We start from the raw sequence: 17,455 nt of genomic DNA on the forward strand, positions 1-17,455 counted from the left end.
AATACAATAAGGTACTCGGTTTATATGTGGGGATTTTCAAGATCATGCTCTTCATACTCTACCCGATTACATTCAGTCTACATTGGCTAATTCCATTTCTTCCAGTCATCCGTCATCATGGGAGAGAGAACAAAGACAATGGATGTCAGGGCTATGGCCACTAGGTGGAGTGTCAGTTTTGCATCCTTTGTCTTTGTGTCACGATTGCACCAACCACACACCCATAAACACAAACAAACACACGCATTACTGCCTCACACACAGGATAGAAAAAATGACATTGCCTCATGGAGGCAGCCTCTCCAAAAGCCGGTGATGACCTAGTTCCAGCTGAGCTCTCTATCGCTCCCGTAAGTCATCAGAAGCGGCTGTAGTAGGCTAGGTAGCAGCATCACTACCACCTCAGGCACCACACACCGCTCCGCTCCTCTCCTACTCACAAGCACACTGGAGAGAGGGAACTAAAGAGAGGGCAGTAATAAAGGGAGACAGAGAGACAAGAGAGCGTGTGATTGAGACAAAAAGAGAGAGAAGCGAGTGTGTGCAGGGGAAAAGGCAGTCAGTGGAGACAGAGGGTCAGTGTGAGAACGACAGAGGGGGAGAGGGCGTGTGTGAGGGAAGCCTTGGGAAGAAGAAGAGAGTACCATAGTAAGGGACGGAGAGGGAGAAAAGGGGCTGAACGAACGGCATAATGGCAGATCAGGAGCTGAAATCACGGAGCAGCCGGGAGAGCTTAAAAAAGGATACCGATGGCCAGGAGAAGATGGAGGGTAGGTGCACCGCAAAAGCATGTCACACTGATACATCCATGCATTCTGTAGCCTAGCCCAGACAACACATGGTGCAGAGTTGCATCAGTCGCCTATAGACTGCTGCATGGTCTCGTGCTGCAATGTATTCGAGTGTTTATTAAAGACTGTATACGTGTTTTTTCATGCACAGTTATCAGGCTATTACAGGCGGTATGGGGATTAGATACACCCTAAAAAATAGGGGTTCTTCAAATAAAACTATTTAGGAACCCTATAAGTTCTCTGAAGAACCCTGTGAAAGGAAGCCTTACCAAAACCCAAATAATAAAAAATTCATGCCTAATCCTAACCTTAACTATGAAACCTAAGCTTGTAATGCCTAAAACTAACCTGACTTCTAACACAAACCCCAATTGTAAGGTTTAGTCTAAACCTACAGTTACTACTATGCCGGAAATGACCTTTTTCCTTGTGGGGACTGACAAAAAACGTTCTGGGGAACAAATTGTCTGGTTTTACCGTCTTTGTGCAGACTTTGCTCCCCGCATGTAAAGCAAACCAAGAATCACACACACCCAATTACAATCTACTCAACAGATATGTTCTTGTATTATAAAGGTTAACGATCAAGTCTTTCAAAGTAGGCAGGTTGGAATATGCCCTGAGAGGGCAGTTATGAACCATATATTTTCAGTGTCTGTCCAAGAGCTAACTTCTGAGATAACTCATCACACTCTTCTTTCTCCTCTTCCCCACATCCCCACTGTTTCCCCACTCCTCTACCACCTTGCCCACTTCATGTCACGTCCCACCAGCAGCTGAGATGGTTCCAGATGACCCCAGCAAGCCTCCATCCAACCCTGCATCCACTTTATCCCTCACCCCTCCTGCTGCCAATGCCACAGAAACCATCACTCCTAATGCTGCCAATGCCACAGAAACCATCACCCCTAATGCTGCCAATGCCACAGAAACCATCACCCCTAATGCTGCCAATGCCACAGAAACCATCACTCCTAATGCTGCCAATGCCACAGAAACCATCACCCCTAATGCTGCCAATGCCACAGAAACCATCACCCCTAATGCTGCCAATGCCACAGAAACCATCACCCCTAATGCTGCCAATGCCACAGAAACCATCACCCCTAATGCTGCCAATGCCACAGAAACCATCACCCCTAATGCTGCCGATGCAGCGGCAACCCCCACCCCTACGGCCGACGACACCGCGGCAACCCTCACCCCTACTGCCGCCGACACCGCGGCAACCCTCACCCCCACCCCCGAGGCCCCCACCCCAGCCAAGGCAGCGGGCAGTAAGATTGAGCTCAAGCGCAGCATCACATTGTTCAACGGCGTGGGCATGATCATCGGCACCATCATCGGCTCCGGCATCTTCATCACACCCACCGGGGTGGTCAAGGAAGCGGGCTCTGCCGGCCTGTCGCTGGTGGTGTGGGCCGTGTGCGGCGTGGTGTCCACCATGGGCGCGCTGTGCTACGCCGAGCTGGGAACCACCATCACCAAGTCGGGCGGAGACTATACCTACATCCTGGAGGTGCACGTCCGTGCGTGTTTGCCTGTGTGTGGTATCTGGGGGAGGGGACGTACAGAAGCTTAATGGACTGTTAACGTTTTCCATTGTGTTCTAGGTGTATGGAGAGCTGGCAGCCTTCCTCAAGCTCTGGGTGGAAATGCTCATTATCAGGCCGTCCTCCCAGTATGTGGTGTCGCTGGTGTTTGCCACCTACCTGCTCAAGCCCCTCTACCCGAACTGCAGTGTACCTGACAGTGCTGCAAAGCTCATCGCTTGCCTCTGCCTCAGTATGTATAACCAACAATACAACCAGAATGGGTTGGCCTGAACACTTCCAACAGAAAATACAGTACAACTGGTCTATTTTTTGTGAAATGTACAAATACTGAATTCATAAGACATCATGTTTTCTCAGTCAGCTGTGTGAGAAAATATTTGTTATTGCTTCATCAGTATTCAGTAAATGATTATGTCTGTATTGCTTCATCAGTATTCAGTAAATGATTATGTCTGTAATACGCAGGTCTCCTTTTAGTCTGCTTTTAGTATTTTAATTTCCTCCAGTGAACTTTAGTCTCTATCTTTCTAAAATGAAAAGTGGCATCTATAGAAATGTTCTCCCATGTGTTTTCCTCTTAGCGTTGTTGACCTTTGTGAACTGCATCAGTGTACGGGCCGCCACGAAGGTCCAGGACTTGTTCACGGCATCCAAACTCCTGGCACTGATCATCATTATTGTCTTCGGCTTTATTCAGATTGGAACAGGTAGGTTAAGCCCAGTAGAGACATAAACAGTATCAATGGTAGACATGTTATGTTTTATACACAATCTCTTCCTAGTGCATGTAATTCATATTTTGGTGTTTTTAGAATGTTCTTGTTACAGGTACATATCAGTTGATACAGACTGAAATCCATAAGCATACAACATATACAGAATAGATGGATAAGATGAAAAAAAAAAGATATTTTCAAAGGGTCCAGTAATCTTAAAGTGACTAGAGTGTGTTGACACAAATAGAGAACTGGTCACCCCGCTGAGCCTGGTTCCTTTCTATGTTTCTTCCAAAATTTTGGAATTTTGGCCTTCTTAGAGAATTTTTCCTAGCCACTGAAATTCAACACCACTGTTGTTTGTTCCTTGGGGTTTAAGACAGGTTGTTTTGTAAAAGCACTTTGTGACAACTGCTGATGTAAAAAGGGCTTTTAAATACATTTGAATTATTGAAATAGCTTATTATATGGGACGCTTTTTAACCAGGATCTTGGAGGGTCAAATCAGTTCTGTTTTTGCCACTGCTTACATTAGTTGCACTTACCTGGTGTCCTCCGATGGATAAGCCCCTGATTAAAAGGAGAGGATGAAAAGCATAATTGTTTCGGTCCTATGGGATCAGAGCTGAATAGCCCTGGAATTTGGCCTGAATGGTCTTTTTATTCAATACTCTGAATGGAAAGTTGAGGCGGCTGATATCAAAGTCTGTGCAGAGCTGTGTCCTTTCATGAAGCTGGGATAGGGACAGAGCCAGGCTGGCTTCAGTAAGGGACAGAGCCAGGCGGGCTTCAGTATGGGACAGGACCAGGATGGGCTTCAGTATGGGACAGGACCAGGATGGGCTTCAGTATAGGACAGGGCCAGATGGGCTTCAGTATAGGACAGGGCAAGGATGGTGTGGAATGCTCTCTTCTGAATATGCTGCAGGTCATCAGACTGGACCTGTGAGCTTTAACCAGAAACAGTCAGCTCTGATAAAATCTGATCTCAAAGCATTTTCTGCTCCCAAAAGTTGGATATGTTAGAGTGGTTTTTAGACTATTATTTGCCAAAGAAAATATAGTGTTGGGAAAGAGTGCAGCGATGGTGAAAGTTATTCTACACACGCACTTCACAGAGTAGGCGTTTCCCAACAGAAATGTCAATGTTGCCCAATAGGATCTCCCAAGCTCATGCTTAGCTCAGCCCATCTCCTTTTCTAGGTTCTGCCCACTCGGTTTCAATAGCCTCCCATTGGAAACAACAGCTTCTTGGTTTAGTTATAAATAGGTTTGTGAAGTAATCAGATTGCAAGTGTACCCACTTTGGTCTCATGTCTGGAACCAGGTGAGAGCCGTGTGACCGGACTATGGTCCAGTGCAACACCAGACCTAGTCTATGGTAGTGGAAACAGAAAACTCCACTGGAAACACTGAAGGATAGGACACTGCACTTGAAAGGGTTTTAAGTGACATTGTGCTTGCCTGTACCTACGCGTCAGAGATTTTTAGGTTGAGCTGTGATCTGCTTCCAAACTGTTTCTAACTGTACATGTGCAGACCAGATTAGGATCATCCATTTCATATCGACTGAGTGTTAAAATTGCAGGAGATGAAATGGCCCTGAAGAATTTCTTGAGCCACACCTGTTCTGCTAGTTCATAGCCATGCGGCGCAGGCAACTCTAACACCAAGTTGGATTACGAGTTGTCTGCTGATAGCTTGGTCAATATGGTAAAAGGTCTTGAAGTCAGTGGGGATGGTAAGGTTTGTTATGGTACAGTTCTGGAGAAAAGATGACTGTTTTCTTGTATACGGTCCAGGAGGCTTCCAGATCTTTCTGATCTGCTTCTGAATTGTTTGGGGTTGATGTTGGGTGTTCTGTCCCTTCGTCCAGGTAGCAGCAAATTCTGCAAGTTTGGATATTTGGGGTGTCTGCAAATTATTGTCTGCAACTGGTCGACTGATAGAGGGTGGGTCTTGGGAAGGGCATGATATGAGGTCTTTCCACTGTGAGGGGAATTCAGTTTGTTGGAGTTATGTATTGAGGATGTCACATGGGTTGACTCAACTCACAGGCAAATTCTGTGGCATATTGTTTGGTCCAGGGGTGAAGTTGATTCATGTTGGCAATGATTTTACCCAGTATCAAATTACCTCAGCTACCATCTACTGTAGCCCTAATATGTCAGAATGATTGTTTGGATGGGCTTACTTGGCCCATTCTTTTTAAAAACAGTGTTTGTGTCAAATCTGTTGAAGACCACAGTTACTAAGTTAATACAGATACTAAGTTCATTTCTGGCATTTATCATTTTGTTGAGGAGACAGCGGGCAGTCAGCTGATATCTGGCAAGGAAACTGGGAAGGTCTCAGGCACATGAAACCCTTTTTGTATATTTGTATAGTATACTGAAGGCTTATCTGTGATATAGCTACACCATCTGGACCCACCTAATGAATTCATAGCAGGAAAGTGTAAAACATACTCTTCTATCCTAGTCACAATACAAGCCCAACTCAGCTACCATGGTGCTGCTCATAGGGTTGCCATGGCAACTAGGCATTGAGCTTGTCGACAGGGACCATGCCGTGCTCTTTAGATTCTGAGATGTAGAGAGAATGACTGAGGGGAAACTTGAAACTGCTGCCACCTGAAACTAAGAGGTGTCTGCTTTTTCAGTTTATTCTCACCAGAAACTCTGATGTAGATTAAAATGATGAAGAGAGAAAGAGAGGAAAATACTTAGAATCTTATATTAAATGCTATTGAACCAGCTGAAGGCAAAACATACTGAACAGAAGCATTTTCCTCCACACGGTGCCGCAGAACGGCCATGAAGCTCAGCCACACAAACCATGTGCTATCTGGTGCTGCTATCATCTAGCAGACAGAGAAGGTACAGAAGAATCAGAACCAGAAATACAAAAGGCTTCTACCCCTACGTTGTTAGACTGTTAAACTAACTGCTGCACTTTGACCTGCACCATAGATTCCTTGTTGTTAGTGATGGCCATTCGAGGCTTCATTAGCGTTATTTTAGCAGCAGGATATTATGCTGGCAGCACTCAGATTTTCTTTATCACAAAAAAAGCCATCATTGAAATGTGTAAGGCAATATTCTTGAATTCTTGCAATGGCCAGATGGTAATTTTACCAAAAATGGACATGTAGACAAAAAATCCATAGCTTATCTTTAGACTGTATATTGTGTGAATAATTTAATTAAACAATACTATGTGCTCAGACTAACCCAATCAACTGAGGTGTTTGGAGTGTGCAGGCTGGGCCATTTCTTTTGGAAAATGTCACGTATATCATTCAATCATTGTCACACATTGCAGGTGTGGCTCACGAAATTATATCAGGCCAAATCATTACAGCAAATCAAATTTTATTTCACCTCATATGGAAACATTTACATTCTTTGGGTAATTTATTGCTCATATTCTCAGGTTGTTGTTCATTTGTGTCAGCCCCTTTTGACAATTAGTGAAATCAGTGATGCTCACTTGTCTGTGCTTAACCAGGTGATGTGCCATACCTCACTCCCGAACTGGCATTTGAAGGAAGCAAATGGGGAGTGGACAATATTGTGTTGGCTCTGTACAGTGGACTCTTTGCTTTTGGTGGCTGGTAAGGCCTTTGCAACACATTTTTGTCATGTTTACACCAGAATTGTATTTGCATATATATGTTGTCTAAGATACGTTTTAATATAATATAACGCTTTTTGTTATATATATATATATATATATATATATATATATATATACACTTTCTGTTTCCTCTCCTTTAGGAATTACCTAAATTATGTGACAGAGGAAATGATCAATCCTGAGAGGTGACTAACTTTTAATGAAGGTTTTATTGGGGACTGTATAGTGTTACCACCCTGTACATACAGTTGCTAGTGAAAGTCTATGCGTTGCTTTCACATTTCACTACTTTGAAATCTGATCTAAAAAGGGATGACATTTGACACTTTCCTCACAGGTCTACACAACATACCCGTAAGAGTCAAAGTAAAAGTCAAATTGAAGAAACATTCCCTAGATTCAACCCCCCCCCCAAAAATACCAGAGTACCTTCTAGTCATTACATCATTTAATCTTTGTAGTTCAATCTCAAAATGGAAGTAAAACTCAGATTGTGTTAAGATTAGGACGTGTGGTTTAATCTGTAGGTTAGATAAAGGAATAAAAAAAATTGAAGGAATGGATTAAACATCTGAGCAAACGGATATTAAAATAAATGAGGGAGTGGATTAAAACATGGAGAGAGTGGATGAAAACTTTTGAGGTAATGTATTAAAAAGTTGAAAGAATGGATTAAAAAGTTTAGGGAATGAATTAGCCAGGCTTTTTTTTAACCATGAAACCTAAGGGGCTCTGTACAACTCTAAGCATATTCATGGGTTTGGTCAAAATTGCTTGCCTAATACAGGAGTCAAACAGTAGCAGTATTGTTCTCACAGTCCTTAAGTTATAGGGGTAGTAGCATGTATAAATAAGATTGTCACACAACATGAGCACAGCACTCAATTTAGGCTCTAGTAAAGCACAGTAAACATCACACTATACAGTGTGAATTGTCAAATATAACAGGTACTACATCAACATGAGCAAGCTCGTTTTAGCAATGCTATCAAACATATCAAGCTAGCTAAGGCCAATGCTTGAAGAATTGTTCCAAAAGCACCTGAACACAATCACAGTTGTTATTTCTGATGAGCATGGATAACCAGCCTATGATTGCTTCTCAGTGATGTAAGGGGAACTAAGAAAAAATCTTATAATGTTCTACTAGTGTATGTTTTCTAATGTTGTTGTTGGCAAATGCGAGATTAACTTAATACAGCACTACAACATAAGGCTCATCATTACACACAAGGTCCATCCTTTCCAAAGTAATGAGCAGAATGTTGGTGTGTATCCCTTTTCTGTGTTTCAGAAATCTGCCCCTGTCCATCATTATCTCCATGCCCATTGTGACGGTGGTGTATGTACTGACCAACTTGGCCTACTTTACCACTATCCCACCAAGTGTGATGGTTGAGTCTGAAGCCGTAGCTGTGGTAATGATGGCTTTCTTCAAAGATTATTTGTGATAGCAGAACATTTTATATATAAATATTGAAGGTATATTCTCGATTTCATTCACAAAGTCTTGTCATTTGATGACAAACGAGAGGTTTATTTGAAATGGGAGTATTGAATGGTAATGCTTTGTCCACTGCAGATCTTTGGGGAGTACCATCTTGGTGTGATGTCCTGGCTCATCCCTGTCTTTGTGGGCCTTTCCTGTTTTGGAGCTGTCAACGGAAGCCTGTTCACCTCTGCACGGTCTGTATCTAAGCGTAATAATTTGAAACTTTTAGTACAGGTGTTCTCATTGGATTTTGTTTTACGCATTAAATATAGGGTCAGTAAGTAGAATGTATTCTCCATATAGCTGCAGCAACAGTTCACATCAAAACCCAACAAGGTAAAGTTATAATATAATAGTTTGTATTGTTTGTTTCTCTATATATAGACATTAACAAAACTGAATATCCACCAAATGTCCCTAATAAAATTAACTTGCATTATTGCTGCTAGTTTCACAAATTTACCAGCTTTTTAAAAATTACATTTGTGTTTTTTAAAGATCTTTCATAGGCTGTTATATGGAATAGTGATTTTTATTACAGTCTTTGGTTCTTGTTTTATATTTCCAAAATAAATTTTGTGAACTGTGCAGGATCTTTCTTTCAGGAAAAATCTCTATAATTTGTGTTATCTAGTAAATAAATGTTATGAAACACTGTTATTCTATTACTGGAGATATTACTGCAGATATATTATGAACATTTTCAGATATTACAATACAAACATTTTACATATTGCCCTTTTACGAAAAAGTCCATTACACTGTATATCTGCCGAAAGGATTGTGTTTTACAGTATTACTCACCTGCCAGAGTTGTTACTGGCTGTAATTGTTGTCAAAATGAGAATGCTTTGTTGACTTTGTGGCTAGTCAAGCTGCCAATCTAGATTTTTTTCCCCTAAAAATCTACGGAACAGAAAGTAGAGTCAAGCATTAATCTGAATTTCATTGCTCCAATGAAGCGAACACGTAATCATTGGAGTATTACACCATACTGGGTCCTCAGACCCATCGTCAGACCTTACGCTGGTGCAGTGGGCCCTGGGTTCCTCCTGGTGCAGGACAATGCCTGGCTTCATGTGGCCAGAGTGTATAGGCAGTTCCTGGATGACAAAAGCATTGATGTCATTGACTGGCCCTCACGTTCCCCAGACCTGAATCCAACTGAAAACCTCTGGGACGTTATGTATAGGTGCAGCCGACGCCGCCAAGTAACACCACAGTCTATCCAGGAACTCATGATGCACTGATCCAGGTCTGGGAGGAGATCCCCCACAACACCATCTTCCATCTCATTAGTAAAATGCCCAGATGTTTTGGGACTGCATACAGGCATGTGGTGGCCATATTGAGAGTTATATGAGTTGGAACAACCTGTGATTTCCGTTGTTTACTTTGATATCTGTTGGGAGTTTGAATCTAGCCCTCAGTCGGTTGGTGATTTTGGTTTCCATTGACCGTTGTTACATCATTTAGTTCCCAAGGAATTACACAATGTACAGTAAAGATTTTGATCTGTAATATATTTCGTTCATCGTGACCCAATGTGTGATTTACGTGTTCCCTTAATTATTTTGGGCAGTGTATTTTATGTGGAGATTTTCTTTCCAAACATAAGCATAATATCTTGTGATTTATTTATTTCTTCTTCCATATGGAAGACAGCCCATGTGTAGTGCATTTAAAGCCTGGAGTTTGTATCAAAATGCTGCTCAGCAACACAACATTAGATTTTGTTTTTCCCTTTTCTGCTCACATTGTAGTCTGTTTTATGCTGGTGCCCGTGAAGGTCAGCTCCCCGCTGCACTGGGATTGGTCCACACAGATCTCTTCACCCCTGTACCTTCCCTTATTTTCACAGTGAGTACTGCCCTTACTACTTGAATCAGTCTAAACTGATAGTGTCAGCCAGCTGATCGTTTTAAATAACTGTATAGGCATGATGAATCCTTTCCCCCATGATTCTTCTACCTGCAGTGTTTCCTGTCCATGCTGTATGCCCTGTCCAAGGACATCTTCTCAGTCATCAACCTGTTCAGCTTCTTCACCTGGCTGTGTGTGGGCATGGCCATCATGGGCATGCTGTGGCTACGCTGGACCAAGCCAGAGCTCCATAGACCCATCAAGGTACTTACACTCTAACCCACTGTTCAGGTTTGGATACACTTTCTAAGAAAATATGCAAATTTGTAATTTCTTTAGAAAAGGTTAGATTTTATATTGATTATTAAAACATGAAAGAGCTCATGTTTAGGTAGGTTAATATATGCATCATTACAATGACAGCAAAGTGTCTTCAGTTTGGCTGTACTCGCTTCTCCAAGTGCTCTTTGTGAATATGCCAAAAGGACAAAATATGGTTTGGAAAATGAACTTGCTGGTATATGGCAGCCTTATGTACCACACTAATCAGTATAGACCCTAGACAGTAAAGAGCCTTTTTATCATAACTCTTCTGTCGTTACCACATCTCTACACTGGCTGGGGGGCATAGTCCGGACCTGGCAGGATATAGATGCCTCTAGGCATCTCCAGGTTTTTGTTTCAGTTGTCCCCAATCAGAAGCTGCTGGCCTGCGTTGCCTCTGATTGCGGACCTTATTTAAGTTGCTCATTTTTGTCATGATGTTGTTGGTTAATGTTTGTCCATAGGACTCAGTGTGCTCTTTCTTTTGTTTTACTGGTGCAATAAATCTGCATTTTGGCTCTTGATGTACAGCCCTGTCTGCATTTACTTCCGCCATCCAACAAACCATGACCACTTCAAAATTAATATTAGTTTATGTATTAATTATACTGGTTGATATCAACTGCATGTGGTGTGCACTGCAACACCAAAAGTACTGCCATCTCTATTGATTGATGCAACATTATTTGTTATGTTTGCTAGTCATTCATTCATTCATACATTCATTCAAAGTAAAGACTTTCATTCAAAGTGAAGTTTGATTGTATTTTCCTATATGTAAAGCATATGGCCAGGGCCGTAGCTAGAAGAACGTATATATGGCCAGGGCTGTAGCTAGAAGAACGTATATATGGCCAGGGCTGTAGCTAGAAGAACGTATATATGGCCAGGGCCGTAGCTAGAAGAACGTATATATGGCCAGGGCCGTAGCTAGAAGAACGTATATATGGCCAGGGCCGTAGCTAGAAGAACATACATATGCCCAGGGCCGTAGCTAGATCGTTATAATGTCAATGTTGTCTGTAAGTGAAGGGGCCAGTCATAAATATTTTTGGGGACCTCAGGATCCCTGATGATGGCCCTGCATAAGGCTATCATAGTATGTATCATAGCAGTTTGCCACTGATTTACAACCCTGTTTCCAAAAAAATGCAGCGCAGTCTTTCACAGAGCAGTGAACCCCTCCCCATCTTTACTTCTGAAAGACTCATCCTCTCTGGGATACTCTTTTTAAACCCAATAATGTTACCGACCTGTTACCAATTAACCTAATTTGTTGTGAGTTTACATTACACAACTTTTCCAGTCTTTTTGTTTCCTCTGTCCCTTTTTTTAAATGTGTTGCTGGCATCAAATTTTTACAAAAACAATAACATTTCTCTGGTTCAAAATTTGAATTTGTTGTCTTTGTACTATTGTCAATTAAATATAGGGATAAATGATTTTCACATCACTACATTCTGTTTTTTATTTTGCATTTATACACAACTTTTTTGGAAATGTTTTTCGGTTGTACACCATCAACTTTGAAACTTTCTGTATATTATCATTAATATGCAGTAATGGACGGTTTCCCAATAATAAAGCATGTGAAGCATTTATAAACATACTCACAAGATACCATGAACACAACACGAATACTTCAAAGATGTTATGAAAATGTTCCCAGTAACGCTGGCACAGAAACCAAATAATCAATGAATCGCCTACCCATCTATATCTGAAAATATCTGTAAAATGTTATTATTTGAAGCTTTTCTATTGCTCAGAGGATTTAATCTAGCTGTCTGTTGCTTAATAGTCAGATAATTTAACTGCTAGGCCACCTAAAGGTCACCGGAGCAAACTATGGACCCCTCAGAAACATTTATTTTATTAAAAGATATAGGGACATACTCAGTTACACCTGCCTGGAGATGGTGATACAACAAAGTTGTAGTTCTACCTCAGCCGAAAGATGCTTGAAGTGATATTTTGATTCGTTCTGTTTTTCAGTGTAAATGGCCTGTAGTTTTATATGCTACTGTATGGTGATATTGTTGTATCTGTTTCCCTGTTAGATTTGGTTGGTGGTGCCCGTGGTGTTTGTACTGGGATGTGTCTTCATGATCGTGGTATCCTTCTGGGCTGCTCCCTTTGAGTGCCTGATAGGCAGTGGGATAATCCTCACTGGGATCCCAGCCTATCTCCTGGGATACAAATGGAAGAAGCCCCATATTGTAAAGAAGATTCTAGGTGAGTTAATGATATCTCCGTTTGTTTTACTTGCTTAGTTTGAACTTGGGAGGGTAAAGTTTTTTGAAAATGGAGAAGTGTGTCTGTAATAAAAAAGTTTCTGCATTTTGATGCAAAGAAATAATATACATGTAATTCAGGCTTTTGTCCCATCTTGACTACTGTACAGTAATATTGACTTGTGCTACAAGACTGCAGTTAGCTCAAAACAGATAAATGTACAGACCAAATAACAACATGCATTCACCTTCAGAATGACTGCATCACATCTTGTTTTATAAGTAATATTTCAGTGTACATTTTTTTTTTACTCAAATGTTGTGTGAGAGATTTTTTGAGGCATGCTTTTACACTGATGATTGGAAGCATGTTTCAAAGAAATGCCCCTCAATTATTCAAGGGAAACAGATTGACGGCAGAAAAGGGAGAGAGATCATGTAATTTCTCTGTAAAAAAATGAAAACAATGTTGCTGTTTTCTTGTGCCGTTTTCTCAACAAAATGCTGTTCCTCCACGTACAATTGCAATATTCTGCCTATTTAATCTACACTTAGTGGAACAATTGTACTTCTTGGCAATGGGCTAAAATGTAGAGGTATAAGTGTGCTTGTCAACAACAAGACATGTTATCCCTGATACTTATTTCATTATTCCCAATTTTGCCAGTGTAAGATTTTTTGTAAGAATAGTTGAGCAGATTTTCTTGTGGGATACATTACTTAAATTATCATATTTTATTTTACTTAAGTACAGATTTTAACTACTCAAACCAACCCCAAACAAACCCATAACATAATGTTGCTACCATAATATCTTGTGGCATGAATTAAAAACAACTAGTTTGGTTAATTAATTTTTTTTGTTTATTTGATTGGGACAGTGCATGTTAATAAACAAGACATGGAGTACATGCATGTAAACATGCCGGATTATAGCCAAGGGCTAATTTCCATCCGTAGTTTACATTAGATGGCAGCATAATGTTATTGGTATGATAGTCACCAATATTGACTGTACATTGTGTCTGGATCAAACTAAATATCAAAGGAGCAAAGCCCAGTTAAAGTTAGAAAAAAATCCACCACAGTCTACTAACTGCCTGAGTGTAGGCCTACAGTATGTACAGTGGGGGAACAAATATTTGATACACTGCTGATTTTGCAGGTTTTTCTACTTACAAAGCATGTAGAGGTCTGTAATTTTTATCATAGGTAAACTTCTACTGTGAGAGACGGAATCTAAAACAGAAATCCTGAAAATCACATTGTATGATTTTTAAATTATGAATTTGCATTTTATTGCATGACATAAGTATTTGATCACCTACCAACCAGTAAGAATTCTGGCTCTCACAGACCTGTTCCTTTTTCTTTAAGAAGCCCTCCTGTTCTCCACTCATTACCTGTATTAACTGCACCTGTTTGAACTTGTTACCTGTATAAATGACACCTGTCCACACACTCAATCAAACAGACTCCAACCTCTCCACAATGGCCAAGACCAAAGAGCTGTGTAAGGACATCAGGGATAAAATTGTAGACCTGCACAAGGCTGGGATGGGCTACAGGACAATAGGCTAGCAGATTGGTGAGAAGGCAACAACTGTTGGCACAATTATTAGAAAATGGAAGAAGTTCAAGATGACGGTCAATCTCCCTTGGTCTGGGGCTCCATGCAAGATCTCACCTCGTGGGGCATCAATGATCATGAGGAAAGTGAGGGATCAGCCCAGAACTACAGGGCAGGACCTGGTCAATGACCTGAAGAGAGCTGGGACCACAGTCTCATTAGTAGCACACTACGCCGTCATGATTAAATCCTGCAGCGCACGCAAGGTCCCCCTGCTCAAGCCAGCGCATGTCCAGGCCCGTCTGAAGTTTGCCAATGACCATCTGGATGATCTAGAGGAGGAATGGGAGAAGGTCATGTGGTCTGATGAGACAAAAATAGAGCTTTTTGGTCAAAACTCCACTCACCGTGTTTGGAGGAAGAAGAAGGATGAGTACAACCCCAAGAACACCATCCCAACCGTGAAGCATGGAGGTGGAAACATCATTCTTTGGGGATGCTTTTCTGCAAAGGGGACAGGACGACTGCACCATATTGAGGGGAGGATGGATGGGGCCATGTATCGCGAGATCTTGGCAAACAACCTTCCCTCAGTAAGAGCATTGAAGATGGGTCGTGGCTGGGTCTTCCAGCATGACAATGACCCGAAACACACAGCCAGGGCAACTAAGGAGTGGCTCCGTAAGAAGCATCTCAAGTTCCTGGAGTGGCCTAGCCAGTCTCCAGACCTGAATCTTTGGAGGGAGCTGAAAGTCCGTATTGCCCCAGCGACAGCCCAGAAAACTGAAGGATCTGGAGAAGGTCTGTATAGAGGAGTGGGCCAAAATCCCTGCTGCAGTGTGTGCAAACCTGGTCAAGAACTCCAGGAAACGTATGATCTCTGTAATTGCAAACAAAGGTTTCTGTACCAAATATTAAGTTCTGCTTTCCTGGTGTATCAAATACATATGTCATGCAATAAAATGCAAATAAATTACTTCAAAATTTGATTTTCTGTATTTTTGTTTTAGATTCCATCACTCACAGTTGAAGAGTACCTCTTGATAAAAATTACAGACTTCTAAATGCTTTGTAAGTGGGAAAACCTGCAAAATCGGCAGTGTATCAGATACTTGTTCTCCCCACTGTAAACTATTTTTGTCAAGACTACATTTGTGACTTCCATTTGCTTGTATACATCTTGCAAAACATCAATTGGTCCAAATTAAATATGGACTTCAGAGGATTCATACTACCAGAAAAATATTAATGTAAAATGGCTGCTTTCTTTTTTCAGAGATATTTACTCTCTTCTGCCAGAAAATATTTATGTCTGTTCCCGAAGAGCGTGAAGAGAAGGCAACAACTGAAGTTGCTGAAGAAAGTGAAACAACAAAGGACAACTGAGTTCTTTTTTTAGTTCTTTACGTTTACATTAATTGTTTTTCTAGTGTTCTGTAACTTGTGCAGAGTTTTTCAGTATGCATATTGTTATGCTCCACACTCTCATGCTGAAAGTTAATTATCTGAAAACATTTGTTTGAGTAGATTTTTGATATGAAAGTACAACATTATGCTTCATATGCCCATTTACTGAAGCTGGGTACTTCTGGGAATGACAAAGCACAGGAGCTGAATGGTATCCAGCTAGTTAAAAAAAATATACATTTTGTCATGATGGACAGTGTTATTTATGTATTGTTTGTAATTTTAGCTTTCCTAGCTACTTAGCTTTCAATTGTGTGACAATGGGTATTCAAGGTTGTACTTTATAAAACGTATAACCAAATGTTTTTGTTAACGTATCAAAATAAATGGTAGTCAGGCAACACAGATATAAATGGGCAACTTTTGTAGATAACTTTGCCTTAATTCAGCACAAAACCAGCCACTATTATTTTCAAGAAATATTGCGTAATATTTATAGGGGTTGTGTCAAATGATGTCAACAATGCTGGGAATATTTCTGTTGAAGCTTGCATTAATGTGTGGCTTGAAATCTGTACGAACAAAGTACAAGTCTGGGAACTGCACTACGTACTCCGTTTTGCAGACTTTGTTATGGGCTTATACTCATGACCACTACATTATCCAATTTTGTGCTCTTAGCCTGTTAGTATGCATAATGAGAAACACAATTTGTAAATGAAGGATTCATTCAGTCAGTGGATATATATTTAATTTTACTGTATTGTCCCTTTGTACTCTCCATTAATTCAATTTAATCTTTTCCCCTTTCTAGTCCTGTAGTATGCTATAAGCCACCTCACCATTTATATATATATGTATATATATTCACCTATTTTGCTCTTCACTATTCAAATGACCTTAATGAATCACAAATAGTAATTTGCAAACAGGTATATATATTTTTTCAAGTTAAATTTCATCAAGTTTTGATATGTTCTTCAAACAATCTTTCATATCTGTTTGGTCATTAACCAACCTCCTAATATAGCTATAGATAATTAAGTAGCACTTTGTAATAACTACACACAATTAAGTATCTAAAATGGATTAGTGAAAAGTTAATTCTGTTATTATTTTAGTAGGCATTGTTCGTACATTAATAATTGTAGTTCATAAGTAAAAGGTTAATGAGTGTATTGATAAGTATTATCGTTCTCACTTACTAATACTGCTATTGATGATTAAATGTGATACTTACAAAGCATTTACTAATTGTTAGTTTTCACAGCCTCCTATTAAATGTGGACTATCCTTTGTAAAACTGTTATTACCAAATGCCATAAGTAGCCATTACAGCATTACCTAATTTTCCACCAAGGGCTCAAAATAACATGAAACTTCTCACTGAAAAAGTTAGATGGTTCCTAGAAAAAAAATTAAAATAATTATAATTATATATATATATAACATAATACATACAGTTGTGCTCAATAGTTTGCATACCCTTGGAGAATTGCTTAAAAATTGACCATTTTTAAAGAAAACATGAGTGAGCAGGCATTTCTTATGGGATTCATATTGAACTGTAGGTCATAACAGAATGGCATAATCATGGCAACAAATAAAAAAATTAAATGACCTCTGTCCAAAAGTCTGCATACCCTTAGTTCTTAATACTGTGTATTGTCCCCTTTGGCATCAATGACAGCGTGCAGTCTTTTGTAATAGTTGTCTATGAAGACCCAAATTCTTGCAGGTGGTATAGCTGCCCATTCATCTTTGCAAAATGCCTCCAGGTCATGCAAATTCTTTGGTCGTCTTGCATGAACTGCATGTTTGAGATCTTCCCAGAGTGGCTTGATGATATTAAGGCTAGAA

General features: G+C 40.3%; 1 protein-coding gene across 2 annotated transcripts; it reads left to right on the forward strand.

Moving 5' to 3' along the window:
• The first annotated feature begins 242 nt into the window (after nucleotides 1-242).
• LOC105013861 (large neutral amino acids transporter small subunit 1) lies at nucleotides 243-17,062 on the forward strand. 2 transcript variants are annotated; one of them, XM_029124318.2, is made up of 12 exons: nucleotides 243-770; nucleotides 1,571-2,313; nucleotides 2,408-2,579; nucleotides 2,932-3,057; nucleotides 6,577-6,682; nucleotides 6,846-6,890; nucleotides 8,000-8,123; nucleotides 8,288-8,391; nucleotides 9,961-10,057; nucleotides 10,175-10,324; nucleotides 12,445-12,619; nucleotides 15,465-17,062. In XM_029124318.2, the coding sequence occupies exons 1-12, from the start codon at nucleotides 692-694 to the stop codon at nucleotides 15,572-15,574; spliced, it is 2,031 nt and encodes a 676-aa protein (XP_028980151.2). In that variant the 5' UTR covers nucleotides 243-691; the 3' UTR covers nucleotides 15,575-17,062. The 2 variants fall into 2 exon arrangements, with proteins under 2 accessions (XP_028980151.2, XP_028980150.2); XM_029124317.2 differs by having other exon boundaries at nucleotides 244-770; nucleotides 1,568-2,313.
• Nucleotides 17,063-17,455: the final 393 nt, after the last annotated feature.

This window comes from Esox lucius, chromosome 12 (genome assembly GCF_011004845.1).
Source record: "Esox lucius isolate fEsoLuc1 chromosome 12, fEsoLuc1.pri, whole genome shotgun sequence".
In the NCBI taxonomy this organism is placed as follows: domain Eukaryota; kingdom Metazoa; phylum Chordata; class Actinopteri; order Esociformes; family Esocidae; genus Esox; species Esox lucius.

What these genes read in the sequence shown, in the direction of transcription:
- LOC105013861 (XM_029124317.2), top strand. Translation starts at nt 692, where the DNA reads ATGGCAGATCAGGAGCTGAAATCACGGAGCAGCCGGGAGAGCTTAAAA. An exon ending in ACTATACCTACATCCTGGAG is followed by an intron (nt 2,314 to 2,407) that starts GTGCACGTCCGT and finishes ATTGTGTTCTAG; the next exon opens with GTGTATGGAGAGCTGGCAGC. An exon ending in CTTTATTCAGATTGGAACAG is followed by an intron (nt 3,058 to 6,576) that starts GTAGGTTAAGCC and finishes GTGCTTAACCAG; the next exon opens with GTGATGTGCCATACCTCACT.